The sequence below is a fragment of the Eutrigla gurnardus genome, assembly GCF_963514095.1.
Source record: "Eutrigla gurnardus genome assembly, chromosome: 22".
NCBI lineage: Eukaryota > Metazoa > Chordata > Actinopteri > Perciformes > Triglidae > Eutrigla > Eutrigla gurnardus.
Window position 1 is genome coordinate 5,017,481 of NC_139933.1, and position 27,146 is coordinate 5,044,626.

The 27,146-nt window shown below is 44.6% G+C and overlaps 3 protein-coding genes across 4 annotated transcripts; 1 reads left to right on the top strand and 2 right to left on the bottom strand.

Annotated features, from left to right (window-relative positions):
* Window positions 1-788: 788 nt before the first annotated feature.
* Window positions 789-27,032, top strand: LOC311008310 (neurotrypsin-like). Its single transcript, XM_084001857.1, has 14 exons — window positions 789-1,125; window positions 5,432-5,474; window positions 19,157-19,399; window positions 19,850-19,988; window positions 20,082-20,260; window positions 20,474-20,621; window positions 22,145-22,323; window positions 22,637-22,778; window positions 23,145-23,365; window positions 24,039-24,180; window positions 24,257-24,523; window positions 25,224-25,346; window positions 25,434-25,702; window positions 25,791-27,032. The coding sequence occupies exons 1-14, from the start codon at window positions 1,027-1,029 to the stop codon at window positions 26,345-26,347; spliced, it is 2,751 nt and encodes a 916-aa protein (XP_083857983.1). The 5' UTR covers window positions 789-1,026; the 3' UTR covers window positions 26,348-27,032.
* Window positions 5,510-9,158, bottom strand: LOC311008311 (zinc finger protein RFP-like). Of its 2 annotated transcripts, none has more exons than XM_084001858.1 (2): window positions 9,084-9,158; window positions 5,510-8,488 (listed from the first exon to the last, which is right to left on the bottom strand). In XM_084001858.1, the coding sequence occupies exon 2, from the start codon at window positions 8,484-8,486 to the stop codon at window positions 6,798-6,800; it is 1,689 nt and encodes a 562-aa protein (XP_083857984.1). In that variant the 5' UTR covers window positions 8,487-8,488; window positions 9,084-9,158; the 3' UTR covers window positions 5,510-6,797. The 2 variants fall into 2 exon arrangements, with proteins under 2 accessions (XP_083857984.1, XP_083857985.1); XM_084001859.1 differs by lacking the exon at window positions 9,084-9,158 and adding an exon at window positions 8,628-8,824.
* LOC311033021 (uncharacterized protein) lies at window positions 10,632-17,920 on the bottom strand. The gene is made up of 4 exons (XM_084040168.1): window positions 17,758-17,920; window positions 15,545-17,237; window positions 13,547-13,608; window positions 10,632-12,959 (listed from the first exon to the last, which is right to left on the bottom strand). The coding sequence occupies exons 1-4, from the start codon at window positions 17,849-17,851 to the stop codon at window positions 11,263-11,265; spliced, it is 3,546 nt and encodes a 1,181-aa protein (XP_083896294.1). The 5' UTR covers window positions 17,852-17,920; the 3' UTR covers window positions 10,632-11,262.
* Window positions 27,033-27,146: the final 114 nt, after the last annotated feature.

Here is a 27,146-nt window from a genome sequence, read left to right on the forward strand (position 1 = left end):
CAACAACTTTAGTATCATTTTGTGTCTTGATGGTGATGATGGTGATGATGGTGATGATGGTGAAGCCAACACATGAGTTGAGTACAGATCTGGTGACTGGAGTTTGTAGCAAATGATTTTCATCAAATCGTTTCTTTAAGAATCAGTGTTTATTAATTTATTTCTTTATGTTTTTCCTGTCTGTCAACCTTCGAGCATCGGCTATCAGTATGAAGACATTCTGTCCAACCCATAGAAACCTGAGCAGCTGTTTCTTAGTCTTTGATGTATCTAAATATATACAGAAATAATTCATTGCATTCATTCTTGATTCAGAGGTTTTTCTTGTTTATCCACGGTGTAATCTTTACATCCAAACGTGGTAATATAAGGGAAACATGCAGAGGTCAGCGTGATGTTTAATTTGTCTAAAAGCCACAAAACAGACTGAATTATTGCGGAAGACAAATACAATATTGTTCATTTTCATACGCAAGAGTGTGTATTTCTATATATGACTGTATGTTTCATTCATCAGTTGGAAAAAATGTCTGCAGAACCCAAATCTAACCTGCAGAAATCAAAGTCAAATTCGACAGTTAATCAATGATTAATCACGCAGCTGACACATATAGAGAAAGTGTGTGTGTGTGTGTGTGTGTGTGTGTGTGTGTGCGCGCGCGAGTGTGTGTGTGTGAAAGAGAGAGAGAGAGAGAGAGAGAGAGAGAGAGAGAGAGAGAGAGAGAGAGAGATGCTTGTGGCATCAGGTTTTTGCAGAGCTCAACACTATTTCAGCCAGGATTGGGTCGGTGTGTGTTTCTCCGTGTGTGTGGAGCGTTTACAGTGCCGCACCCTGTCCTCTTGTGCGTAAAACCTCCCACGTACATCACCATCACCATCATCATCATCATAATCATCATCACCACCATCATCATCATCACCACACTCCACGTTTCATTCTTCCAGCGGCAGCTTGGGACGAGCGGAGGATAACCTCGCGGGCAGGTTGGATCCGGAGATGGGAGTGGAGCGGCGGCTTCTCTGCCTATGACACGGACACACCGGGCGGGAAGGATGGCTCTAACCAGCCGGGAAATGTTGTGCGTGATCGGAACCGCCTGTCTCTGGCTGCCGTTGTTGGCGGAGGTATGTAGCCTGCTCCTGGTCTATGATGGGATCACGGTGGGGTTGATTTTTTCTAATGTGGCCTGATTTATTTATCCTTTTTTTTTTTCTTGACCTCATGTGACAGTCACGCTTTAATGAGTCGAGCTGCATTTTAACAATAAAACAAAGAACTCACTCTAATTAGATCAGATTGATGCCTGTATCAGAATTCATGGTAATTCAACCGATATTTTAAGGACCGACACAATAAAATTGTATTTATTTGATCTATTCGGGGCGCGTTTCCGACAAAGCAAGTGGAGGTCGGTGCGTTAAAAGAGCACCTAATCTGCCTTTTAGCCAATTAATGGCGCAATCAAAGCGCAGTGGGCAATTAGGCGGGCTCGCGTGCACGCGCGCGCAGCCATCCATGGTCTCAATGGCAAGCCCTCCGCCCTCCTCCGTCAGCCCCCCTCGGCAGGATATCATGAGAGGACCCCATCGGTGGCTCCTCTGCCCCCGCGGCGGCGGAGGGAACGAGCCCCGTGCGAGCTGTTGGAGCTTGTCAGAGCAGATCAATCCGCTCATTGGGCCGAACACTGTAGTGAAGCAGGTGCTGTCAGGTCAGAGTCACAGATGATAGTCGGGTTCAGCCATTTCTCAGACAGAATTGGTTAAAAGTTCTTATTCCTTAATCAATAAGTTGCAAAAATCAACCATTAATGGTTAAATTCATAAATTTTTCATTCATGTTCTACTAATGCATGCACTACTACAGTACAGTAAATGTGCGTTGTGTGCTAATGTGCAGCATATGAGCTGTGTAGAAGTCATTAGTGGAGTATGTGCAGGATTTAATTGGACCCATTAACAGTGGAAGCAGCCGTGCATGTAGCACAAATAGCACACTGCAGATGAGTTTCAGCTTTTTAATTTCAACTTCATTAGAAATGTGCAGAAGGAGGCTATAACCTCACAATAACACATCCAAGGTGTTCACAAGTAAACGGAAAGGAACCAAATGGGAAATGGTTGGCAACCTGCAATTAATCTGCTTTACCTTAAATCACCTCCAACATGATTTTATTTTTAATAGAACTAAGATATGTTAAAACAGTAAATTAAGTTGCAAAAATGGCCGAGTACCATCAGGGTGTCCAAGGGTACATTTCAGGGCTCAGTGCTACCTGTGCAAGGAAAGAAATCTTAAAGATGAATGGCCATAAATACTGTATGTATAAGCTAGTGATGTCAGTTTGGGTAAATGTTGCTTTCAATTACCAATTAACTGGTAGAAAAACAGAAAAGAAGAAAAGAAAATCAAATTGATGTGAAATGTAAGAAGCTCTGTTGTCTCATTCAGCTTCGCCACCACATTTCAAAGTGCTACCCATCCATCATTAATGTCTTTTATTGTATATTCTGTTGCCTTTTCTGAAGTGTGTTGGTGCATTTTCATCAGGTTACGATGTGCTGGTGCAGGTTACGAATATTCCCAATGATAATCCTTCTAAATTCTGATCAGAAGAGCCGATAAGATGGATTGAAACCCTCTTAATATGTTGCACCGCATAGTGGGTCACTAGCACAAGGAATGACAATCAAGGAGGTAAAAAGAGAATAAAGCTTTTATTACGGTAGTTTAGCTTCACAAGTCATGTTCTCCCACGTTAGCCTTCTTACTGTTTACTCTCCGGCTCGACGAACAGGGCAGGAACTATTCAGTTACACTTAGCTGTGATTCAACCTGAGTAAAGTTGGGATTAGAAGGGGGGAGATCGGGCGGAAAAATAAAGACAAGAAAACTAGTCCCATATCTTTTTGTAAAAAAGAAGAAACCCCAAAAACCATAAACCCACAAAGAAAATAGTCCCAAGGCAAATGCTCCGGTACGTCGATCTAGTTTCCTACTGATTACCATCGACCTTCAACCCAGCAGGTCAGTTGATCCAGCCCTCTCGGCTGCCCTGCGTGCCACATGGAATGAGGCGTCCTCCTGCCTCGCTCCGTCTGAATCAACATTACAGCATGAGTTCCTCCTGCAGGTAGCCCTATATCGACCACCCTCAGCCCGTTTCCAGTCGGGGCCACCTGCCACACTTGCTTTCAAGCCTGCTCTTTAATTCCCCCCGAGAGCGACACAGCTGGACACACACACACACACACACACATACATGGGCCACATCGCACACACACTCCACGATGCCTCCTGTCTGAACAGCGGGGGGCTTATATATGGAGTTAATTTAAACTATACTAACGTGTAACCGGTCAAAATCGTTGAATGGTTTGGTTACTTTGAGGAAAACATGATGGTTTTATAGCTATATGCGACATTCAGAGCATTAATGTAGCAGCAAAATATTTGTAATGTTATGATATAGTGGAGTTATGTCTGCCTAAGTCAGTCTCCCTCTGTGTGTGTTGTAATCCCAGCTTCTCTGTGCTTTGTTTACGTTAGAGTGCCGGCGGTGATTGAATTTTTTTGGTGCGTCTGAGTCTCTCTGTTGTGCCGTACTTGCTAGCTTAACGGCGCCGCTCTGTACTTCACTTATGCTGGGGTTGCAGATAACGCTGTCCCCCCGTTAGCATTGTTAGCTGCTAGCCGCCGGTTCAGCCATTGCTGTGTTGAGGCAATAAAATGATAAAATATCTACTCGCCATGATCACCTCATTCACATTTATTTTTATAGATTAATTGATAATGAGGATAAACACAAATTGTGCTTTTCACTAATCACAAAACAGGAAACTGTAGTCAAACATAAAACCTTAGCAGCAACAACAAAGTCAGGCAACACAGATTTCTTTTTTCATTTATAACTAAAAGCTTTGACTATAAACATCATTTTTCCATCCAGTAATGTCTTTTCACCCGGAGAAGCAATGGACTCTTGCTTCTGTATTTCTTCCCGTCTGCCTGCACAGTCCCTGCTCTGTGTGTGTGTGTGTGTGTGTGTGTGTGTGTGTGTGTGTGTGTGTGTGTGTGTGTGTGTGTGTGTGTGTGTGTGTGTGTGTGTGTGTGTGTGTGTGTGTGTGTGTTTGTGTTTGCATGGCCCAGCACTGGACGCAGCTGTGAGAGCGTCATAACCGATTACCGCTGTAATGGAGCCGTGGGATTGATATGAACGGAGATATCGGAGCCCATGTTCACTACCACAGGTCACCTGTTCCTGCTGTAATATCATTAAGCTGAGCGGAGGCTTCTGGGAGCCGGCTGCAGTGTGTGTGTGTGTTTACATATATATACATCTGTGTGTGTGTGTGTGTGTGTGTGTCTCTCTGGGCGCAGAGCAGAACTCACTTGTGTGGAGGTGAAATGTGTCGTATTTCACTGTCCAGCAGCAGCAGTGTTAGTGTGCCTGTCATGTACGTGTGTGTGTGTGTGTGTGTGTGTGTGTCCTCTCCTCTCCTGCAAGGTGCACCACTACTGTCTGGTGGTGTGACCTGATTTCTGAAAATGAAACCGACACTCTTCTGTTGGCTATCATCTGATGCTGTCGAGTGCTATTCGTGTGTGTGTGTGTGTGTGTGTGTGTGTGTGTGTGTGTGTGTGTGACTGTACTCTACACCCTCACTTCTGGGTGGCTTTTACTTGTTAAATGTATTTTCCTTTGACCGGCGCTCCCTGCTGTTAATGGATGAACTCATCCACAAATGCGTGTAAGTTGAGAAAATACTTCTCGGCTTACAACCTTTTCTTTGTTCTCTGGTTGCTTTGACCTGAGAGTATATCATATTTAAAAATAAGCAGGAATACCTTCCCTCAGGCTGAATATAAAATAGAAAAGTAGTACGACTGACTGGATGCCAGCCTCCCAACAACTATAACCGTATCTTTCTTTTAATGCCAACCTTGTCATAAACCGAGCCAACACTCAACCATAGAGGAGGCAGATCAGTGAATGGTTAGATGGGTTTTTTACATCAAATAACAGAAAAAAACATTATGAAATATTCAAAAAACATTTTTTAATTTGGTTTAGACAATACTACTACATATACTTGTATATATTACTAATAATAGACCATTAATGACATTTTGTTTGCTATTTGCTTCCTTGCTCACACGTCTGTTCACTCAATATGAAGCTTAGCTTAGCATAAAGGCTATTTCTAAAGCTTGTCACTAATATTGGGACTTATTTCTTTCCACATATAAATGACTACATTTTCTGTCATTTCTTTCATGAAAGATTCTGAAATATTTTGCAAATTAACAGACAAAAGGAACAGAGAACCCGACCACGCCTGCATTGTTTTTAGTTGCCGATTTTTTGCCTTAAATAATGAGCCGAATTCTGAACTTCTGTTTCTCGATCTAACTGAGTCTTCCTGTCTGCAGGTGGTGGCTGAGGACAGTTACTTAAACGAGGTGCAGAACTCAGGTGAGTGGGAGGTGACACCCTGAACACGGCACTATCATCCTGTCTGCACTGAGCTATAAATCAAGCGTCCCTCCTCCTACACCATCTCTGCCCTTCTGTTCTGTGTTTCCCCCCTTCTTTAAGCCACGTTCTGACTCAGACACTCATGAAACCCCTCTGTTGACGCCTCCTCTCCTTTCTCTTTATCCACCCGCCTCGGCGCTGCTCCTCACTCTCGGTCTTACCTCTCCTCTTTCCCTTTTTCTCTTCCTACCCTACATCCCTGAGAGGAGTGGAGGCAGTGTTTGGGGGGTGGGGCGAGGCACTCCCCCTTCTCAGGCTCATTTCCATCGCAGAAATATCTCTGCTTTTACAGCACGCATCGACAGAAAATGACGTGCAATTACACACGCACCTCTCACCTATTGTCTCAAGAACAGGTTTAACGTTGGAAAAACGGAGGCGATTTTCCCCATATTCCACATTTATTAGAACGTGTGTGTTGTTTTGTGTTGGAGACGCCGTTTTTTCCACACATCACCCACCCCCCATACAGCAAGCCTCCGAGTGTGAACCGTGTCAAATACTCATTGTGGCTGGGAAATGGATTACGGGTAGCAGGGAGACTGAGTGTTCCCATGGCGATGGGCAGAGTGCCGTTGTCGTGGCAATGAGGAGGGTGTAAGCGACGAGTGTTGTGTGTGTGTGTGCCTAAACGCTGCGGTTGTTGAGATGAATAAAAGAACATGAATGAGGCGTTCATGACAAGGGAGGAGGTGCAAATATTAAAAGTGGGGAATTTAAAGGTGCAGTCCTGATAAATCAGACCCTTTCTAGATGTCCTGCTTTCCCACGAGGATGGAAATGAGAAGTGTGAATATGTGGTCTGGTTCAGTTACGTAATGCTTTTTTACTTTATTAAAATTTGATGAAGCTCTCTATGAAAGTTTTATTGCCATTACAGAATACATAAAGTAAATACAGAATACAGAAGAGGTGAAAAGGTGTCATGACGGCCAACAGGAACTCCAGAACCCTGAAACTGAAACTTAGTGCCGTCATTAATTACAGTATATTTACGCTTTTCTTACTGGAATATGTCAACATGTCTTTGGGGCTGAGCTATACCATGGCCCACTTCCAAACACCGGATAGATTTAATTTCACCTTTGTCATCAACATAAGTGCCTGAATGTAGGAGCTCACACTATAGCATTAGCAGTATTTTGATAATTGATTCATCGTTTGATTCACTTTTCAAGCAGAAGGTCAGGCATTCGCTCGCTCCGGCTTCTCAGATGTCTCAGATCTCGGCCGTCTCAGATGCTTCACACTTCCACAGACTCAACCGACAGGAACAATTATCATCGGATCCGAGTTGAGTCCATATTCATCATTACAAGGATTGAAGTACGGATGAAGGTCTTCAGTAAAGACACACTGAGTAAACGAGTAAATGAGCGTTGCGGTCTTTACGTTGTAGAAAGAAACTTTCCCTCCGTCATAATCCACAAACACGCCGACCCGCTCCACTTTCCCCAAGTACACCAGCAGGTTTGGGGTACTGAAGATTTCAAACTTATCCTTTATGAACCGGATGACCCAGAATCCAGAGAGGGGACTCTGAACTAACTTCACCGTCCTCTGGACCGATGCCTTGACGACGCCCAGACTCCATTCAGTATTTCCACCCACGAACACCTCGAAGTAAAACCTACGTGATGAAAAGCCTCTCTTCCCCAGAACTGCGAGGTGTGTCGTGAACATTTTCGGGTTCATCGCCAGAATTCTTTCCCTATATAGCCTGACGCTAAATCCGAATCTCACCTGCTTCCTGTCATGAGATAAGATGAGCATAGCGTTGGCTGTATCCGGGTCGAGCACGACGTCCACTTCATACTGTTGAATAAATCTCAATGTAGCATCGTTTGACACGTCTGTGTCCTCAGAGAATTTTTGTATTTCCATGTTTAAGTTATTCAGCAACATTCTCAGTTGAGAGACTGATTTGCTGAATGTGTTGGACATGTGGAGCGTCTCCACTCGTCCAATAAAACTGACTGTGGACAAGTCCATTGTGGGCGGTAGGATGGATGGATTTGGGAAACTCTGGAGGAAACGAAGCTGGTCTTCAGTCTGTTTCAGCTCCCTCAGCTTCATCGTTGTCCCCTGCAACTCGTTGATCTCTCGCTCCATATCACTAATCAACCCATCGGCTTGTTTTTCTGCTGCTTTTTGCTTCTCCTCGATCACCTTCACAAGCTCCGTCTGGCTCTTCTGGATCTCACAGACCAGCTCCGTCAAGTCCCGCATGCTGTTTTCTATCACCTCTTTGGTTTCTGCCTTGCTTAGTTCTACCGAGTCCCTCACGGCTCGGACCTTCTGCAGTCTTTCCTGGATCATCTGCTGCACTTTGGCCTCGGCGTCCCCCAGCAGAGCCTTCTTCTCGTTGTAGGCTTGCTGCACAGGAACAACATCGTGGTTCACGTGGCTCAAAGCGCCGCAGACATCGCACAGCAGAACCTCGTGGTTTCTACAGAACAGCGTCAGGAATCTGGTGTGCTGCTTGCAGATCCGGTCCTCCAGGCTCGCCAGGGGCTCCACCAGCGTGTGTCTCCTCAGGCCGGCGACTCTGTGATGAGGCTCTAGATGGACGTCGCAGTAAGAAGTCAGACACTCCAGACAGGACTTGACAGCCTCTCGCTGGGTGTCGGTGCAGATGTCACACAGCACCGCTCCACCACAGCCAGCCTGCCGTCGGTCCGGGCTCTGTCCGCGAGCGTCCGTCACTTGAAGCGACGTGAACTGTAACGCAAGCTGCGAGATGAAAGTGTTGACCTTCAGGTCTGGTCTCCTCTCAAAGGTTTCCTTACAGGCTGGACACTGGCTGACTGGCATGCTGTCCCAGTAGGACGTGATACAGGACATGCAGAAGTTGTGTCCACATGGGGTGGAAACTGGCCGGGTGAACACATCCAGACAGATGGGACAAAGAAGCTGCTCCTCAGATAAAAGACTGGAGCCGGAGGCCATTTCTGAATAAAAATCAAGGGAAAAAAATTAAATTAATGCAAAAAATTCACGTGAACTCGACACAAAGGTGAGATTCAAAGTTTATTCTTGATTAAGGAAACAGCAGTTGCAGAAAATAATCATAATAAATGCATTTCCTACCTCAAAGCCAATTTCTTTTGAAAAATGTGAAACCTGCATTGTTAACATTAACATCTTTACTACTTTGAAGTGAGCTTCTTAAATTTATTGGTGTGCAGATCCGAATGAGTCATCAAATATACTCTAACACATACGCCAAGAGGACCCAGGAAAGTCCAAGTGGGCTGAAACACTGAAGTCCAAAGTTCATAAAAAAAGCTTTAAAAACAATAGTTGAAAAAACAAATCACCAGAATATCGTGAAATACATCAGTGAAGGTGACATAAAAGCTCCAGAAAAGCTACAAAATGGAGATTGCTGCTGTTTTTTTTTTTAGCATTTAGCATTTGTTAGCAAAAAAAGGCTAAAATAGCAGCAATTGGAATTAAACTACAACCTGCACATGACACAGATTTAATTACTTATGTGTTTAAAATGCTAATGTTTAAAAATCTGGCTGAATTATGATGACTTACTTCTGTTGACGTTGGTCTGTAAAGGAGAAATGAAGACGACGTAGACCCTGGTTGTTGAACAACTTTACTTTCGGTTTCCTCTGGTGTTTCTTAAAGGGACAGAGTTTGTTTTTGTCTGTGAAGTTGGAGGCTTTTCTGAGGTTTGGAAACCAGCGAGGGCTGTTTACGGGGCCATGTTTGAGTGTGTTATCAGTTATTGTTTGAGAATAGTGTTCTCTTTTATTCCAGTGCTTTTGTGTAACAAAACAAAGAAACAATACAATTAAAAAAGATTAAAAAATACAATATAAAAATAAAACAATGAATGAAAAATTGCTATTTACATAATGCTTTTTTACTTTATTTAAATTGCATCAAGCTGGCCATAAAAAGTTGATTAACATTACAGATTTATTAAGCTTTAAAATCAGAAGACATTGTGTGTCATCATACAAACAAAATCAAGATAAGAACCCAAATGTCACATCATATACAAAAAAACCCCCCCCAGTGTTTTTACTACCTTTGTTAGGGAGGGATAAGCTGATATTGAGAATCGGGACCATACCGACTCAAACAGTTATAGTCGGGAAAATAGGCCGGATCTATTCAATTCAATCTGTTTAAATCTGTTATCAATATCAGGAGTGAAAACCACCGCCACTAAATCCTACACATCGGACCTTTCATTTCCCAGATTTAATATTTGTATTAAAGATGCATATATATTTATATACTTTATTTTTTTCAGCAGGTGCCTTGACTCGTCATAGAGAGAGCACAGGTGTAATTAATAACATTAATGATGAAGCATGGCCGCGAGCCAGCATGTACAGTCCCAGCACCCTGAAACTGAAGCAGCTAAATGGAATTCAGCCATCATTTATTTCAGTATTTACACCGGTGCTTGTACTGCGACATCTTTTGAGATGAGGCTTGTTATGAGCCGCTGCTTGGCCTACTTCCAAACGTCAGACCCTCACAGATTTAACATCATAAGCACAAGTGTCTTGATGTAGCAGCTGGAAACGCTGTTTGAAAAAAACAATTTGTGAAATTAAAAAAGAGAGACAATTTGATATTTTGATGAAAGTTTGAGTTGTTTTTTTTTCAAGCAAAACACATTTGCTTCCTTCAGCTGCTTAAATGTGAGGATTTACTGCTTATATGTTATGATTTTGGCCTGCTGATTCTTTCACTGGTAATTTTGGATAAAACGATTATTATTGGAGGCAGTCCATGTTTGTTTATACTGACAAGGATAATCTTATTTTACTCTCTTATTGCCTTTTTAACCTTTGCATTATGGGTTAATCCCCTAAACACAGCCAGAGTGTTGCAGACTTACAAGAAGTCTGCATAATGGGCTCAAACCAGAGTCCTTTAACACATTTCACAGTGGTCTGAGCCCTCAGGTTCTACTCCGTAGTGGTGGAACCGGATCAATGTGCTCTTGACTTTTGCCTCTTTGTCGGATCAAACAATAACTTAAGTTTCTTTTGCTAAAACAAGCCCTAGTTGTGAAATATATGCTTGCGTTGGGTGTGTCGAGGCAGAATGACGTCACAATTGCGAAGACAGCTTGTATTTATTAAAGACTGATACTTAAAAAATCCAAACAGAATCAGACCCTTTCTAGATGTCCTTCTTTCCCACGAGGATGGAAATGAGAAGAGTGAATATGTGGTCTGGTTCAGTTACGTAATGCTTTTTTACTTTATTAAAATTTGATGAAGCTCTCTATGAAAGTTTTATTGCCATTACAGGATACATAAAGCAAATACAGAATACAGAAGAGGTGAAAAGGTGTCATGACGGCCAACAGGAACTCCAGAACCCTGAAACTGAAACTCCGCTGTCATTAATTCCAGTATATTTACACTATTTACGTTTTTCTTACTGGGATATGTCAACATGTCTTTGGGGCTGAGCTATACCATGGCCCACTTCCAAACACCGGATAGATTTAATTTCACCTTTGTCATCAACATAAGTGCCTGAATGTAGGAGCTCACACTATAGCAGAAGCACTTTGTGAAAGCACAGGAACAGAAAACTTAAAAGAATCAAGAACAAAATGGACAGAAAATGATGTACGTAGTAAGTATTTTGATAATTTTTCAAGCAAAAGGTCAGACATTCGCTCGCTCCGGCTTCTCAGATGTCTCAGATGTCTCAGATCTTGGCCGTCTCAGATGCTTCACACTTCCACAGACTCAACAATTATCATCGGACCCAAGTTGGATCCATGTTCATTATCACAAGGATTGAAGTACGGATGAAGTTCTTCAGTAAAGACGCACTGAGTAAATGAGTAAATGAGCGTTGCGTTCTTTACGTCGTAGAAAGAAACTTGCCCTCCGTCATAATCCACAAACACGCCGACCCGCTCCACTTTCCCCAAGTACACCGGCAGGTTTGGGGAACTGAAGATTTCAAACTTATCCTTTATGAATCCAATGACCCAGAATCCAGAGAGGGGACTCTTAACTAACTTCACCTTCCTCTGGACCGATGCCTTGGCGACGCCCAGACTCCATTCAGTCTTTCCACCCACGAACACCTCGAAGTAAAACCTACATGACGAGAAGCCTCTCTTCCCCAGAACTGCGAGGTGTGTCGTGAACATTTTCGGGTTCAGCTCCAGGATTCTTTTCATATATAGCCTGAAGCTACCGCCGAATCTCACCCGCTTCCTGTCATCAGATAAGATGAGCAGAGGGTTGGCTGTATCCGGGTCGAGCACGACGTCCACTTCATACTGTTGAATAAATCTCAATGTAGCGTCGTTTGACACGTCTGTGTCGTCAGAGAATTTTTGTATTTCCATGTTTAAGTTATTCAGCAACTTTCTCAGTTGAGAGACTGATTGGCTGAATGTTTTGGAGATGTGGAGCGTCTCCACTTGTCTGTTGAAACTGACTGTGGACAAGTCCATTGTGGGCGGTAGGATGGATGGATTTGGGAAACTCTGGAGGAAACGAAGCTGGTCTTCAGTCTGTTTCAGCTCCCTCAGCTTCATCGTTGTCCCCTGCAACTCGTTGATCTCTCGCTCCATATCACTAATCAACCCATCGGCTTGTTTTTCTGCTGCTTTTTGCTTCTCCTCGATCACCTTCACAAGCTCCGTCTGGCTCTTCTGGATCTCACAGACCAGCGCCGTCAAGTCCCGCATGCTGTTTTCTATCACCTCTTTGGTTTCTGCCTTGCTTAGTTCTACCGAGTCCCTCACGGCTCGGACCTTCTGCAGTCTTTCCTGGATCATCTGCTGCACTTTGGCCTCGGCGTCCCCCAGCAGAGCCTTCTTCTCGTTGTAGGCTTGCTGCACGGGAACAACCTTGTGGTTCGCGTGGCTCAAAGCGCCGCAGACATCGCACAGCAGAACCTCATGGTTTCTACAGAACAGCGTCAGGAATCTGGTGTGCTTCTTGCAGATCCGGTCCTCCAGGCTCGCCAGGGGCTCCACCAGCGTGTGTCTCCTCAGGCCGGCGACTCTGTGATGAGGCTCTAGATGGACGTCGCAGTAAGAAGTCAGACACTCCAGACAGGACTTGACAGCCTCTCGCTGGGTGTCGGTGCAGATGTCACACAGCACCGCTCCACCACAGCCAGCCTGCCGTCGGTCCGGGCTCCGTCCGCGAGCGTCCGTCACTTGAAGGGACGTGAACTGTAACGCAAGCTGCGAGATGAAAGTGTTGACCTTCAGGTCTGGTCTCCTCTCAAAGGTTTCCTTACAGGCTGGACACTGGCTGACTGGTATGCTGTCCCAGTAGGACGTGATACAGGACATGCAGAAGTTGTGTCCACATGCAGTGGAAACTGGCCGGGTGAACACATCCAGACAGATGGGACAAAGAAACTGCTCCTCAGATGAAAGACTGGTGCCGGAGGCCATTTCTGAATAAAAATCAAGCAAAAAAAATTTAATTAATGCAAAAAATTCACGTGAACTCGACACAAAGGTGAGATTCAAAGTTGATTCTTGATTAAGGAAACAGCAGTTGCAGAAAATAATCATAATAAATGCATTTCCTACCTCAAAGCCAATTTCTTTTGAAAAATGTGAAACCTGCATTGTTAACATTAACATCTTTACTACTTTGAAGTGAGCTTCTTAAATTTATTGGTGTGCAGATCCGAATGAGTCATCAAATATACTCTAACACATACGCCAAGAGGACCCAGGAAAGTCCAAGTGGGCTGAAACACTGAAGTCCAAAGTTCATAAAAAAAGCTTTAAAAACAATAGTTGAAAAAACAAATCACAAGAATATCATGAAATACATCAGTGAAGGTGACATAAAAGCTCCAGAAAAGCTACAAAATGGAGATTGCTGCTGTTTCCCTCGGCATTTGTTAGCAAAAAAAGGCTAAAATAGCAGCAATTGGAATTAAACCACAACCTTCACACATGACACAGATTTAATTACTTATGTGTTTAAAATGCTAATGTTTAAAAATGTGGCTGAATTGTGATGACTTACTTCTGTTGACGTTGGTCTGTAAAGGAGAAATGAAGACGACGTAGACCCTGGTTGTTGATGAACTTTACTTTCGGTTTCCTCTGGTGTCATGTTTCTTAAAGGGACAGAGTTTGTTTTTGTCTGTGAAGTCGGAGGCTTTTCTGAGGTTTGGAAACCAGCGAGGGCTGTTTACGGGGCCATGTTTGAGTGTGTTATCAGTTATTGTTTGAGAATAGTGTTCTCTTTTATTCCAGTGCTTTTGTGTAACAGAACAAAGAAACAATACAATTAAAAAAGATAAAAAAAATACAATATAAAAACAAAACAATGAATGAAAAATAGCTATTTACATAATGCTTTTTTACTTTATTTAAATTGCATCAAGCTGGCCATAAGAAGTTTATTAACATTACAGATTTATTAAGCTTTAAAATCAGAAGACATTGTGTGTCATCATACAAACAAAATCAAGATAAGAACCCAAATGTCACATCATATACAAAAAAACCCCCCCCAGTGTTTTTACTACCTTTGTTAGGGAGGGATAAGCTGATATTGAGAATCGGGACGATACCGACTCAAACAGTTATAGTCGGGAAAATAGGCCGGATCTATTCAATTCAATCTGTTTAAATCTGTTATCAATATCAGGAGTGAAAACCACCGCCACTAAATCCTACACATCGGACCTTTCATTTCCCAGATTTCATCTTTGTGTTAAAGATGCATATATATTTATATACTTTATTTTTTTCAGCAGGTGCCTTGACTCGTCATAGAGAGAGCACAGGTGTAATTAATAACATTAATGATGAAGCATGGCCGCGAGCCAGCATGTACAGTCCCAGCACCCTGAAACTGAAGCAGCTAAATGGAATTCAGCCATCATTTATTTCAGTATTTACACCGGTGCTTGTACTGCGACATCTTTTGAGATGAGGCTTGTTATGAGCCGCTGCTTGGCCTACTTCCAAACGTCAGACCCTCACAGATTTAACATCATGAGCACAAGTGTCTTGATGTAGCAGCTGGAAACGCTGTAGGAGAAAACCAGTTTGTGAAATTAAAAAAGAGAGACAATTTGATATTTTGATGAAAGTTTGAGTTGTTTTTTTTTCAAGCAAAACACATTTGCTTCTTTCAGCTGCTTAAATGTGAGGATTTGCTGCTTATATGTTATGATTTTGGCCTGCTGATTCTTTCTACGCTGGTAATTTTTTGATAAAATGATATTATTGGAGGCAGTCCATGTTTGTTTATACTGACAAGGATACTCTTATTTTACTCTCTTATTGCCTTTTTAACCTTTGCATTATGGGTTAATCCCCCTAAACACAGCCAGAGTGTTGCAGACTTACAAGAAGTCTGCATAATGGGCTCAAACCAGAGTCCTTTAACACATTTCACAGTGGTCTGAGCCCTCAGGTTCTACTCCGTAGTGGTGGAACCGGATCAATGTGCTCTTGACTTTTGCCTCTTTGTCGGATCAAACATTAACTTAAGTTTCTTTTGCTAAAACAAGCCCTAGTTGCGAAATATATGCTTGCGTTGGGTGTGTCGAGGCAGAATGACGTCACAATTGCGAAGACAGCTTGTATTTATTAAAGACTGATACTTAAACATCCAGAGCTCAGGAAATATATTTGTTAATGTACATGTCATACCTGCAGATTAATCATATTTTTTCCTCTTAAAAGTAAAAATCTTAAAATAACCATTTACAAAGTATTTCCCACAACCAAACCAAACAACATGCTGCCACGTTGAATCAAATAGTGATACTACGCACACTTTGCTTTCCGCTTACCACCTTCTCCTTTCTGCATTTACATCACTTTTTTTGTTCCCATTCTACTCAATATCGTCTTTAAAAAAATATTTAAGGGAATGATGTGTTTGTTATGCTATAGAACTTCACATTTTGCTTCTAAGTCACATTGAAACACATCAAACTGCTTTACATATTTTATGATTTATATATATATATTTTTGCATTTTAGTAAACAATCCACAAATTACTCTACTGTACGTCTGACAGGAACAATTATCATGGGCCCAAAGTTTGCACCATATTCGTGATCACAAGGATTGAAGTACGGATGCAGTTCTTCAGTAAAGACACACTGAGTAAACGAGTAAATGAGCGTTGCGTTCTTTACGTCGTAGAAAGAAACTTGCCCTCCGTCATAATCCACAAACACGCCGACCCGCTCCACTTCCCCCAAGTACACCGGCAGGTTTGGAGAACTGAAGGTTTCAAACTTATCCTTTAGGAAGCAGATTGCCCAGAGTCCACAATAAGGACCCGGAACAAGCTCCCCCCTCCTCTGGACCGATGCCGTGGCGACGCCCAGACACCATTCTATCTTTCCACCCACGAACACCTCGAAGTAAAACCTCCGTGACGAGAAGCCTCTGTCTCCCAGAACGGCGAGATGTTCCGTGAACATGTTCGGGTTCAGGTTCAGGGTTTCCCACAAACCTGATCCTGTCCCGAATCTCACCTGCTTCCTGTCATGAGATAAGATGAGCAGAGGGTTGGCTGTATCAGGGTCGAGCACGACGTCCACTTCATACTGTTGAATAAATCTCAATGTAGCATCGTTTGACACGTCTGTGCCATCAGAGAATTTTTGTATTTCCATGTTTAAGTTATTCAGCAACATTCTCAGTTGAGAGACTGATTTGCTGAATGTTTTGGAGATGTGGAGCGTCTCCACCTGTCTGTTGAAACTGACTGTGGACAAGTCCATTGTGGGCGGTAGGATGGATGGATTTGGGAAACTCTGGAGGAAACAAAGCTGGTCTTCAGTTTGTTTCAGCTCCCTCAGCTTCATCGTTGTCCCCTGCAACTCGTTGATCTCTCGCTCCATATCACTAATCAACCCATCGGCTTGTTTTTCTGCTGCTTTTTGCTTCTCCTCGATCACCTTCACAAGCTCCGTCTGGCTCTTCTGGATCTCACAGACCAGCTCCGTCAAGTCCCGCATGCTGTTTTCTATCACCTCTTTGGTTTCTGCCTTGCTTTGTTCTATTGAGTCCTTCACGGCTCGGACCTTCTGCAGTCTTTCCTGGATCATCTGCTGCACTTTGGCCTCGGCGTCCCCCAGCAGAACCTTCATCTCGTTGTAGGCTTGCTGCACAGGAACAACATCGTGGTTCGTGTGGCTCAAACCGGCGCAGACGTGGCACAGCAGAACCTCGTGGTTTCTACAGAACAGTGTCAGGAGTCTGGTGTGCTGCTTGCAGATCCGGTCCTCCAGGCTCGCCAGGGGCTCCACCAGCGTGTGTCTCCTCAGGCCGGCGACTCTGTGATGAGGCTCTAGATGGACGTCGCAGTAAGAAGTCAGACACTCCAGACAGGACTTGACAGCCTCTCGCTGGGTGTCGGTGCAGATGTCACACAGCACCGCTCCACCACAGCCAGCCTGCCGTCGGTCCGGGCTCCGTCCGCGAGCGTCCGTCACTTGAAGCGACGTGAACTGTAACGCAAGCTGCGAGATGAAAGTGTTGACCTTCAGGTCTGGTCTCCTCTCAAAGGTTTCCTTACAGGCTGGACACTGGCTGACTGGTATGCTGTCCCAGTAGGACGTGATACAGGACATGCAGAAGTTGTGTCCACATGGAGTGGAAACTGGCCGGGTGAACACATCCAGACAGATGGGACAAAGAAGCTGCTCCTCAGATAAAAGACTGGTGCCGGAGGCCATTTCTGAATAACGAATGAACAAACAAACATGTATAGTCAGGCATGGAGTTCCCCCAGTTTTCATGAAATGGAAAGTTTAAGTACTTTTTCTTGCACTTAGAAATGAAATAAGGGATTTAAATAATCATTAAGAGAATACATTTTATATAAAAGTACTTAAAAATATGTAGTTTTACCTGATTTATATCCATGAAGACATTATGAAAGATCCAGGAGAGCTCATAAATGGAGCTTGCGGCTCGTCTTTCTTCCCCTCATTCCACTGCTGGCTCCATTGTTATGAATCTACTTTGAATGTATGTTTTAAGGACCTTAAAGTGCATTCAGCACAAAAACATACTTTTCCATGTAGTGTCACTATCTGCTGATGAAGATCATGTGATATGAAAGATTACTAAATGGACCTTTTTGTTTACTTTTTTCCACCAACTACAACACTGTAGTTGAGAAAACAGCAGAGTGTGACAAAACTACAAGCAACATGGACGTCTTCTTTATGTTGTAAGAATAGTTTTCTACTTACTGTAGGAGTTGGTCCGTAAAGGAGAAATAATGACGAAGGAGATTCCCGTTCTTTCCCAGGCAGTAACTTGACTTTCAGTTTCTTCCTGTGTCATGTTTCTTAAAGAGACAGGCACATTTTTTTCCTCAGTGAATTTTTTTTTTTAGCTTTGGATAACCAGTGGGAGATGTTTTAGAGGTCTGATGTCTGAAATGTTCTGTATTATTTATTGTTTGGAGGATACATTTCTGTTTTAGTTTGATACATTTCTGCATGATTAATTTCCTGTTTCTCAGTTCCTCCTTCTGCTCTCTGTGTGTGTGTGTGTGTGTGTGTGTGTGTGTGTGTGTGTGTGTGTGTGTGTGTGTGTGTGTGTGTGTGTGTGTGTGTGTGTGTTGGGCATGAGTGTTGCACTGCATAGATAATGTTCAAGGATGGCCAAGCTGTGTGTGTCGGGGAGATAAGACTGTTGCCGGTTAGTGAAGCACCGCTTCCATTAATCATAGTTTAGTTGTCGCTTGGCCTGAAAAACCCTAAAAGCTTCAGTGTTTGTAGAAAAAGACCGAAATCCTTCAGAGAAAATTACAAATAACAAAAAACCACCAAAACATTCTCAGAATGATGATCGTTTAGTGTTCCCAGAGGATGAATCCTTTTGACTTTACTAATTCCCCTATTCCTCCTCTAGGGCTGTCAGCAGGTATTTCTGACTTGTATCTCAAAAATTGGATGGATTGCTCTCAAACTAGTGCATAATTAACATAATAAAAATAATAATAGTACTAATAAATGTCAGATGTGCTCATTTTAATGCCATCTCGTCGTATAAGTGTGCCTGCCTCAGAGTGCATTAGTGTCCGAGGCCTCAATGAACCATCTGCATGTTAAATCCTGCAATGTAATTTCTTTTCATTAGTGTGTGATGCAAGTTTTTTTTTTATCAGGCCAGAGAATATAGCCTGCTCTATATTTTGTGGCCTAATTTTGCTTCACTTTGATGTCCGCAGTTTCCCACTCAGTCTGTCTGAGCTTCACCCACACATTCCTCCTTCACAGAGAAGATTACCGGACGTTTTTTCTATCGGTCAGGGGGCTGGTTTAAGGTTATGGAGATTTTTACCAGTTCACCGGGGATCAGCGGGGGTAAATGCATTAGGAAGGATCCTGCTGTGGCAGAGGACAGCATATGAGAATCATCCATGTAAGCCTTTATGCTCAGATAAAATACAGACATGGGGATAATGTGGCTTGAATAAGAGCAATTACACTCTCTTTCCTCTCACTTCCTTCAACTTCCCCCCCTTTTATCCACATCGTCCTCTCCGACCCAAATCCTCCCTCTTTCATCCTAAATATCTCATTCTCCCATCTTCCTCCACATTTTACTCACGCTCTCCCCTCCCCTCTTGTCTTTGTGCAGTGCCTCTGTCCTGCTCTGAGGGATTCACAGAGTTGGGATACTACAATGGCACCGTGTCTCAGACGGACTCTGGCGCCCCCTGTCTGAAGTGGACCGAGTTCCCAGACTACGTCATGCAGTACCCGGGCCGAGGGCTCGGCGACCACAGCTACTGCAGGAATCCGGACCGAGAGTCCAACCCCTGGTGTTTCTTCAGACAGAACTCTGGAGCCATCGGGTGGGCCTACTGCGACTGCCACCAAGGTACGGCCCCGGATCACCAGGACCCGCCTGATCCAGGACCAGCAAAATACTCTCTTTGAGACAAAGTTACAAAAAACTCTACGGTTTCAAATAAAAACACACAAATAAGCAACAAAAGGCAGTTTAAAATTAGGAAAACTATGCATGAATAAATGTAATGATCCTCATGGATTTCAATTGGAAATGAGTCATAACTGCATAACACAATACGAGTATTATCATAGACAGAGGTAGACTAGCTGGTGACCCTGAGATTTCCTCAAAAGTATCTTCGAATAAATGCTGCAGCATCATAACAGCTCATTAATATGTCATGTTGTGTTTACAGTTTGTTCCGCCCCCAAATGGCCCAAAAAAATGCATCCACTATCAAACTATAATGCAGTTTGTAAATTAATTGTACAGTAGTTGTTGCTTTGTGAACACTGAAACGTCTTTGTGGTTGTTCAGGTGCGGCACGTCTGGTCGGCAGCTCGTCCTCTGGCAGTGGGCGCGTTGAGGTCTACCTGAATGGCCAGTGGGGGGCGGTGTGTGACTCCCACTGGTCAGACAGAGATGCTAGTGTGATCTGCAGGCAGCTGGGCCTGGGGTAAGAGAGAAAAAAAAACCCCCAAAACTCCTCATTGCGTATCGATTTGTCACAGCTGTGATGCATCTATCCTCCTCCCTCTTATTCGAACAGTGACATCGGTGCTGCGTTGCAGCAGTCGCAGTTCGGCTCGGGCTCGGGTCTCTTCCACTATGAGCGTCTGGGTTGCCGCGGTGACGAGAACACTCTGAGTAAGTGCCGGAGCAGGACGTTCGTCACCGGTGACTGTAGCCATGGAAACGAGGCAGCAGTGGTCTGTGCACCGCCGGAAGGTCAGTGTGACTTCCACAGTGCCATGGCAACCAGACCTGAATACACTCCCCCCCCCCCCCCCCCCCCCCCCCCCACACACACACACACACACACACACCTGATAATATGGTGGTAATATTTCACGCACGCCTACTTGTTAATAATTCACTAAATCAAATGACGCTAATAAAAGGAGTTATGATCTGCTGTATTGTTTCTGCATCCTCTCTCAGGCAGCGGTCCTCCACTGCGATTGGTGGGAGGCGAGGAAGACTTTGAAGGTCGAGTGGAGGTGTTTCACGCGGGAAGGTGGGGCTCCGTCTGCGACGACCAATGGGACGACAGGGATGCCGAGGTGGTCTGCAGACAGCTGGGTTTCGGGTATGTACATTTTTCACACCTTCACAGTGAATTAACACGTGTGTAGTGGCATTCTACAGCAGCCTTTGACTACAGGGCTCAAACATTAAGTCACGCTTGATCACACTGACAGCATTTCATCAATCAAACCTTCATTTGTGGGTTCATAAGGCCCGTTGTGGATTTGTGTTTCCCCTCTTCACCATAGACGTCTGTGGTTTATACACAGAGTGTTCTCTGGTCTTTGTACCAATATGACGTTTCATAGAGCACAATTCCCTCTATTTGTGATTCAACAACATCAGGACGTTGGTGATAACAGGCAGGGGGGAACATTTTACTACTGACACACGGCGTCATGCAAATTTAAACTTGCTGCACGGTGCAAATTTGCGTCTTCTCGTTGAATTTGTATGTAATTGTGCCGTGCAAAACACTCTCCTTAAAAGCCTGATAAACAATAACGTTTAGCTTTTTTCTTTTCACTTGAAGAAAACTCACTAGTAAGCACGTCTGTTCAGGTAGCTTATGTTTTACACACACACACACACACACACACACACACACACACACACACACACACACACACACACACACACACACACATCGTATTCCCTGTGGAGGAGGTGTAACAAGTTTGGGTGTCAAACGAATGTTGCCGTTGTAGCTGTGAAGAGAAATATCTCCTCCCGTGTTCAACACTGGGTTGCATTTCATCTCCTGGAACACAGTGGGACATCTCACCATCTGCGTTTGTGCTTCTGAATTATAGATGGCCTGACGCTAATGCTCACAGCTGCACACATCTGCACACATCTGCACCGATGTGGTTTATTCCTCAAAGACAAAACGAAGTGATTTGCTTTCCCCCACCTGGATAGTTTGATTTACACCACAGTAGGCCTGCGTGTCAAACATTAAAACAACACGTTTGTCCTGTTTTTGCAAACTGACATCCTCGTTCTCCTACTTTGTTGTTACTTGCTGCACTCAAATGTGTTTTTATATTATGGGTGGCGTTAACTAGTTACCCCATGTCACATTTTATTGGATAAACATGCCACTAAATCCAAGATGAGTCATGAAAAAAATTTCAAAAAAAATGTTTTTTTAATATGTGAACACAGGATTATTATATTTTTAATATATATATTTTTTATTTCGTATCTCCAGCTGTATACATTTAAAAAGCACCATATTTTCCAATAATCATAATAACACGATGGAGCTTCTAGTCATTAAAGTATGATGCACTTCAGCTGTACTCAGGAGCAGAAAAGTGTGGACCTGCACAAACACACGAAAGTGTATTTTTGTAGCATTTCAGCATCAATAAATAATATCCACATGAAAATTGTAGGACCTTTTCATTATTTATGTGGATGATTTGATTTATTTTGGATATTTGCTTCATTTTTGAGACTATTTTCTTTCTCCATGTCTTTCGTTTTGCTTCATAAGAACTGGGCAGCACCACCTCAGCTTCCAGGAAGTAGACGGGTACAGAATCAATATGCAATAAGAAAAGTCCCGTTTGTTTCCAGGGGCGTGGCGAAGGCTTGGTCGTGGGCTCACTTCGGTCAGGGTTCAGGCCCGATCCTGCTGGACGCCGTGAAGTGCACCGGAAACGAGCTCTTCCTGGATCAGTGTCCCCATGGCGACTGGGAGCAGCACAACTGTGACCACATGGAGGACGCCGGGGTCTCCTGCAGCCCTTATACAGGTACATGTGCAGCACACAGACACGCTGATGGGCCTCGAGCTGCTATTTATAGCCCTGGAACATCAATAAATCATTACGGCATGAAGCAGCAACATCCGCTTTGTGACGAGCTTGATTTATGGGAACCGAGGAGGAACGCATCCCCTGGCATGAAATAACAGCTACCATTCATCAAAGTGATGTAAGATTAATAATTGATCAGAAAATCATAAACAGCATGTATGAAAATGTAATCTTATCTTGTGGTTGCCTGAAGGTTTTTCTGTAAAGTTAAGTGTAACTGCCTTTAATCCTGTTTTACGCTCTATTTCAGACGGTGTGGTGCGTCTAGTTGGAGGAGACAGTCCCTGGGAGGGTCGGGTGGAGGTTTTCCATAACGGCGACTGGGGGACGGCGTGTGACGACCACTGGAGCCAGCAGCATGCAGAGGTGGTGTGCAGACAGCTGGGTTACAGGTATGGAAACGCCCACATCTCCACCGTCTCACAAAAAGACATGTTCTCACTCAAATAATTGAAAATTATGTTATTAGTAACCATTCAGGTCTGGCTCCCCTTCTTCTGTCAAATGCCAGTTTATTAGGATATACTTCTGTCCATCTGAGTGTCTCCACATCATTAACAAAGGGTAGATACAGGTATATTCAGACAATAATGATGTGTTTTTAGATTTTTAAACCCCAAATACAAGAATTGACCTGAAAAACAGCATGAAATGTCTCCTTTAATAAGATATAATCTATTGTACATTTGGGAAGGAGGCTCTTTGAGTTGGTGTCCACAGTACAAACAGGGTAAAGACATGAGGCTCTCCACCTTCAGGGGCCACGCTGAGGTTGTATCGGACGGTACGTTCGGCGAGGGAGTCGGCCTGATCCTCCTGGACGACGTCCACTGTGAGGGATCCGAGACCTCCCTGCTGGACTGTCCACACGGGATCTGGGGCCGCACCGACTGCTCCCACAGCGAGGACGTCGGCGTCCGCTGCAGGAGCCGATCCAGCCAGGAAACCAACGAAGTGCCAGTCATCGCGCCTTCCACGGGTAAGACACGAGACGAGGATGCATATATTTAAAAAAAAACATTCATTTCTTCATTTATCACCTTTTATGTCTCTTTTTATTGTATTTCTGTAGCTTCTGTGTACCATTTTATGAGTTTTTATTCATCTGGAAAGCAAAGAAAGGAGCCAGCAAAAAACAACAGGATCATAACACTGCACTGCAGAAGTTTGGTGACTGCGATTAATTCTGTAGGAAAAGGGCAAGCTGTCCCCGCAGAGGGCTGGTCCGACGCCAGGCTGGGAGCTGTTTACTTAGCTTTATTAAACCCTCGCTGCAATGGCACCGCGTTTGAGACGACCATCTATCAAATTGATTATAAACACGCGAAAAGCTGCTTCCGTCTAATTTATGAAAAAAAAATCTCTCCTTTCGTGTCTCCTTTTTGCGTCGCGGTCGTTGCCTCAGCGTAAAAAAACACCGGTGCTTTTCTCCGTCCAGAGGTTTAAATGTCACATGTTGACAGCAGAGAGAATAAAGAGGTGTTTACCGCGCCTCCTGTAGACACACAGCCCATTAGAATGAGAATAGAGGCGGAATAGGGCTCCAGATGACATTTAACACTGCTGCTGGACTTATCGCTGCGTGTGGAATATCCATGTGCACAGATATGAATGTGAAGGAGGGTTGTGTGTGTGTGTTTTTTCCCTGTCAGGTCCCCTGGTGCGTCTCGTGGGTGGCAGCAGCAGAAAGGAGGGTCGAGTCGAGGTGTATCTCCATGGCGACTGGGGAAGTATCTGTGACGCAGGCTGGAATGACCTGAATGCAGCCGTGGTGTGCAGACAGCTTGGACACAGGTTAATATGGAGAATGCATGAATGAAAGAGTTTTCTTTTAATTAGACAAAAATAATCTCATTTTTGCCGTCTTCAGTGGCGGAGCGGTGGCCGCCGCGGGGTTCGGTCAGGGGAAAGGGCCCATCCACCTGGACCAGGTGAGGTGCACGGGGAAGGAGGAGTTCCTGGGGGAGTGTCCCTCTCTGGGCCAGAGCACCCGGGGCTGCAGGCACAGGGCGGACGCGGGGGCCAAGTGTGACGTCGCGCCGCGGGAGACGGCGCCGCAGACCAAGCCTCGAGACCTGAGCTGTGGGCGGAGGAAGCTGGTGGAAGAGACGGGCAAGGGGCAGGAAAACACGCTGGGGTAGGATTCAGGTCCTGATCGTGTAGCGTGATGTATTTGTGGTTTCATCCTGGTGATTTAGGGGGCCGGAGTGTGAATGCTGTGATATAATAATAATAAAACATCCACAATAAAAGACCTCCTGCCAGTATTAATGTACTCCTAGTTCCCATTAAACAGCACATGGCTGCTTCGTTATACACACCGCGACCCAAATACCAGCCGGTGCTAAAGATTTAAATTAGATTAGAGGCCCTCTATAAAACTCATCCACAAGTTCAGGTAATAATCCTATTCCTTGTTATTGTGCTTGAGTGGCGCAAAAAAAAAAACACATTTGTAATTAAAAGCACCCCCTTTATGTATTTTGTTCCTTTGAGGTCTAGCAGGCGGATGTTGAATGTATTAAAAAGATGTCAAAGCCACTTTTTATTCCCAAGTCACGCCTTAAAACGTTGCTTCAAAGCAGTCTCACGGTGGTCGAACACAGCACCTCTTAATTAAATCCACATAAAGTAACACACCGGTAATCTGTGGCTTCTTGAGCCCCTGTGGTTCTTTTGCTCTGAGCAATATAATAATAAATTATAATATAATATAATATAATATTCTGCTTTAAATCAGCTTTGGGTGTCCACATGTAGTACACCATATTTTCTGCAGCAGATTCTTTCAAAGAAAATGAACCAAATAGACCTTTTTTCCCCGTTTCCTCCGTCAGCACCACGTGGCCGTGGCAGGTGTCTGTGTGGCTCCGGTCTCAAGGAGAAGATGGCAGCCCGCTCTGCAGCGGCACTCTGATCAGCCCCTGCTGGGCCCTGACGTCCGCGTTCTGTGTCAGCAGGTAAATCCCACGCCCATCCATCCACCTTCAGGACCACCAACCAAGTCTAGCTCCACCTTGAGCCCCTTCTCTCCCCCCTCCCTGCAGGTTCAGCAGCGACCCCTCCAGGTACGTGGTGCGGGTCGGGGCTTCGGAGCAGTCCCTCCCCCTGAAGCAGGTGGTGGTTCACAGGAAGTTCAAGGGTCAGAGTGGAGGTCACGACCTCGCCCTGCTGAAGCTACCCAGCGCCAAGGGTCACTGTTTGACCTTCGACCCCGACACCAACGCGGCGTGCCTTCCTGCTTCCGACGCAGCGTCGGGGGGGAATCCTCCATCCTCTTGCGTTGTCACGGTTACCGCCGGCAGGACAGGACCAGGTATGCGAGTCGATCGATTGATTTCTCAGCTAATCGACCAAAAGTTAAATGATTTCTGACATGCCCCTCCTCTCATCGTCTCTCCCAGACTCGGTCCTTGCATCCTGGGTCCCTCTGATGTCGTCATGGCAATGTAAGAAGCGCTATGGCGACAGCTTCTCCAGCCACGGCACCCTGTGTGCCGGCAGCCCTCCAGACACCAGCCTCCTCCACGACGACAGTTGCGAGGGCAACTCCGGAGGCGGGCTGGTGTGTCAGGGGGAGATGGGTCGATGGGTCCTCGCCGGGGTCGTTGCCGGGGGTTACGGCTGCGCCAGCCCCTCCTCCCCGGCGCTCTACACTCGAGTCAGCCGCTTCAGGAGCTGGATCGAGGAGGTCACCGGCACACGAGCGCACCCAGAGGAGCCGCACGCACACACACGGGAAGATCTGACGCGCGTTGACAACGACGCAGCGCGCACACACGGCGAGGGCGAGGACGAATACTTCCACGTGCACGGCGAGCTCAAACACGCGCACGATCAACAGGAAACAAATGAAATCAGCAATATTAAACAGAAACACGCTCATCATTCACACACCAACCCGCACGTTCACACGCACCACGTAGAGGATGCCGACACAAACGCACAGATTCTGGTCTGATTGAGGCCGTGCCATTGGCTTACCATCTGTGCCATGTGACCGTCCGTGGGGGGGGGGGGAGGGGGGAGGAGAGTCTGAAGGGGAGATGAAACTTTAAAAGAAAAGAAAGATGCTCCTGTGTTAAGTCAGTGCAAACGGCCGTCTCTGTGCTCATTTCAAACCTGAACTCGTGTGTTGTGTTTGCGGCGCCGTGACCTTCCCGAGTTGCCAGGACGACGACGTGCGATTGGTGGCGCTTCACGTGTGAGTTACAGCCTGCTGAGGAGACAAACCGATGCTGATCAGAGCCTTTCACTGATCCTGAAAATCCCCCAAAAATAAAATAACTAAAAAATCAGCATGGCATGTACGTTAAGGACAATAGTGTTAGAAATATTCTGGGGTTATTTCTAAGGTGTTCACACAAGAATCTATGCTAAAATTCACCCATTCATGCGTGTCTTCTGTGTGTTTAGTAACTAAAATCAAACAAGCTAACCACCGGAACATTTAAGGCTGACTGTGTATCTGATTATTAACATTGATTAACCCCAAACTCCTGCATCAGATGTCACAATTCAGATGTTCAAACAGGGCTCGTCTTCTACTGGTTCATGGTGTTTAGAACCATGACTCAGCTGTTTTCCTGAGGACCATACCAGTGATTCTCCATGTTTTAGTGTATTTATTCACTATTACACATTCAGTTTAACCCTAAAACACATCTGTGCATTCAATCTAATGGCTACTGATGATTTGTAAATTATTTAAGAGTAATTTATGCATCATTTACAAACAACAGCTTCTGGGTTGCCAGGTT

Coding starts and splice junctions, on each gene's coding strand:
- LOC311008310 (XM_084001857.1), top strand. CDS start 1,027: ATGACACGGACACACCGGGCGGGAAGGATGGCTCTAACCAGCCGGGAA. Junction 5,475..19,156: donor AAACGAGGTGCAGAACTCAG/GTGAGTGGGAGG, acceptor GTCTTTGTGCAG/TGCCTCTGTCCTGCTCTGAG. Junction 22,779..23,144: donor TGCAGACAGCTGGGTTACAG/GTATGGAAACGC, acceptor CTCCACCTTCAG/GGGCCACGCTGAGGTTGTAT.
- LOC311008311 (XM_084001858.1), bottom strand. CDS start 8,486: ATGGCCTCCGGCTCCAGTCTTTTATCTGAGGAGCAGCTTCTTTGTCCC.
- LOC311033021 (XM_084040168.1), bottom strand. CDS start 17,851: ATGACACAGGAAGAAACTGAAAGTCAAGTTACTGCCTGGGAAAGAACG. Junction 17,238..17,757: donor TTTACGGACCAACTCCTACA/GTAAGTAGAAAA, acceptor TTCGTTATTCAG/AAATGGCCTCCGGCACCAGT. Junction 13,609..15,544: donor CCTGTCAGACGTACAGTAGA/GTAATTTGTGGA, acceptor CCGAAAGTAAAG/TTCATCAACAACCAGGGTCT.